The following is a 2642-nucleotide window of genomic DNA, read 5'->3' on the forward strand; positions in this document are numbered from 1 at the left end:
GGCTTGATGGCTACATATGAATATCTTTTTTGGGGTACATTTAATTGGAAAAACTTGATTTTAAATCATGTTATTGAAATGCTATCAGAGAATGTGTAGCGATAATAAGCTGAAGATAACATGGGCATAGACGTTTACGTAAATGTTTGGTATCAAGCTAGAAATAAATTCTTGCATTCCTTAACTAAACGGTGGTATTCTTGCATTGTAACATGTATGAGAGTGTACACAAAAGTATAACTTATCTACATAGTATTTCTATACATACATATGTATATTTTAATGCATACTCAATTGTTTACTTGCGCTTTTGTTTGTCCAGGTTTCGGTTTGAGGTGGACGATGCCGAGCTGCAAGATGAACCATTGCAAATACGTTTGATGGATTATGACACATATTCTGCAAACGATGCTATTGGCAAAGTGAATATAAGCTTGAATCCATTATGCTTGGAAATGTCTGGATCGACTTCGCATGGAAAGGGGACAGTGCTATCTGGTTGGATACCAGTTTTCGATACAATGCATGGTATACGTGGTGAAGTCAATGTGATTGTCAAAGTAGATCTATTTTCTGATTTAAACAAATTCAGGCAGAGTTCCTGTGGCATACCATTCTTCCACTGTAAGATGTTACAATTCTTTTTTTTTTTTTAGATATATATATTAATGAAAATTGCATTCGATTTATAGCACAATGTATACCATTTGGCTATCGCGCGCAGATGATACACGGTTTCGTTGAGGAGCTTGTGGTCAACGATGATCCCGAATATCAATGGATAGATAAGATTCGTACACCACGCGCTTCNGAAAATTGCATTCGATTTATAGCACAATGTATACCATTTGGCTATCGCGCGCAGATGATACACGGTTTCGTTGAGGAGCTTGTGGTCAACGATGATCCCGAATATCAATGGATAGATAAGATTCGTACACCACGCGCTTCTAATGAAGCCAGACAGGTTGTGTTTCTGAAATTGTCGGGACAAGTAAGTGTTTTCTGTATAATTACATATTTTGCTTGTCTTGTAAGCTCATTGCATTTTGTTCTTCCTTATCTTTCACCATCTCAAAAAGGTACAACGAAAAATGGGTCTCAAGGCCATTAATATGGGCGCGAATGCCGTTATTGGTTATACGCAATGCTTTGACTTGGAAGGAGATGTCGGTGTGGTGGCGCGTGGCATTGGTACCGCGGTGACATTGATCAAAGATACAACCAGCAGNCATTAATATGGGCGCGAATGCCGTTATTGGTTATACGCAATGCTTTGACTTGGAAGGAGATGTCGGTGTGGTGGCGCGTGGCATTGGTACCGCGGTGACATTGATCAAAGATACATCCAGCAGCCAGTCAACGGCGACAACAGCAGTGGCAGATAATGCGCTAATTGAAGAGTGAGTACTGCTTTGTATGAATATCTAATTTGCATACATATTTAGTCGACTTTTTTAATTTTCCTTATATGCCTATATGTACTGTATTTGTGTGTGTGCGCGAGTTTGTGCGCTAGAGCCGTTGTGCCTGCGAAAGCATAAAGCATTTATTGGTGGCATACGTAAATACACGCGCACTTACACACACGCGCACTATCAGCAATGTTTGCAGTTATTTTTACGACAATGATGCATAGACATCCGTATGTAGTCGTTCAGATGAATAAGGCCAAGGACAAGAGCGTGCTTACATGCATATGCTTAGAGCTTCGTGTGTAGGCATATGTGTGGCATCATCTCTCCATTTTGCTATGGTATAAAGTTGAGTTTTAACGAAAAACATGTATCATTATTAGAATACATACTATTTTCTAGTATAACTACATAACGAAAACATCAATGCTTTAACATTTGCAGAGGTTACTTTAAAGTACGACATGGCGAATGAGTGATGTGCTACACAACAATAATTTTTTTTCGATTTGCCATCGCCAATATGTATGGCATTACCCAAACGTACGTACGTACCATGATAAAAACATAACAAGGTAAAACCATTGAGAGGCAGTCTGACGTTTGCCATCAATATAATTTTAAAACAACAATTGTGAACAATTTTGTTCGCGGCAAACATTTGGAGTCTTTAAGGAGTCCAATTTCGGAGCCATTACGTGCATAATGAGCTTATTTAAGAGTCCGATATGAGGGTGTTTTCCTTCCTCCGAAGGTCGACTTATATGAGCTTAAATTCATCATATGAGCCACAATATGAGTCATATTGGGCTCTTACTGGCCTCATATACGGCTCATTTTGGACTATTTTTAAAACAATTTTTGGCCTCACCATATATGAACCATTTCAGACTATTTTTGAGGCTCTTATCGGCCTCATAAATTACTACATTCGGACTCTTATTTTAGGTTGTTCTTTGAGTCTTATTGCACGCATTATATTTGCAAAGGCATTCAGCAAAAAATCCTTTCAAATAACATACATATGTACATACTTACGAGTATATATACACTCCAACATGCATTCAATAGCAGCAGCTGCAACTAAATTTTCNTCTTTGAGTCTTATTGCACGCATTATATTTGCAAAGGCATTCAGCAAAAACTCCTTTCAAATAACATACATATGTACATACTTACGAGTATATCGATGGCTGAGTGGAAGATCGACCTATCTCGGCAGCCAGT

General features: G+C 38.3%; 1 protein-coding gene across 1 annotated transcript; it reads left to right on the top strand.

The window, feature by feature from the left end:
* Positions 1 to 322: 322 nt before the first annotated feature.
* LOC108355099 (C2 domain-containing protein 5-like) lies at positions 323 to 2043 on the top strand (the record flags this gene model as incomplete). The annotated part of the gene is made up of 5 exons (XM_017606270.1): positions 323 to 624; positions 693 to 800; positions 942 to 994; positions 1083 to 1231; positions 1356 to 2043. Coding segments are annotated over 5 exons (664 nt in total), but the record flags the coding sequence as incomplete, so codon positions are not given.
* Between the last annotated feature and the right edge of the window lie 599 nt (positions 2044 to 2642).

Source organism: Rhagoletis zephyria, unplaced genomic scaffold (genome assembly GCF_001687245.7).
Source record: "Rhagoletis zephyria isolate East Lansing unplaced genomic scaffold, Rhagoletis_zephyria_1.1 Rzeph_scaffold_42218, whole genome shotgun sequence".
Lineage (NCBI taxonomy): Eukaryota > Metazoa > Arthropoda > Insecta > Diptera > Tephritidae > Rhagoletis > Rhagoletis zephyria.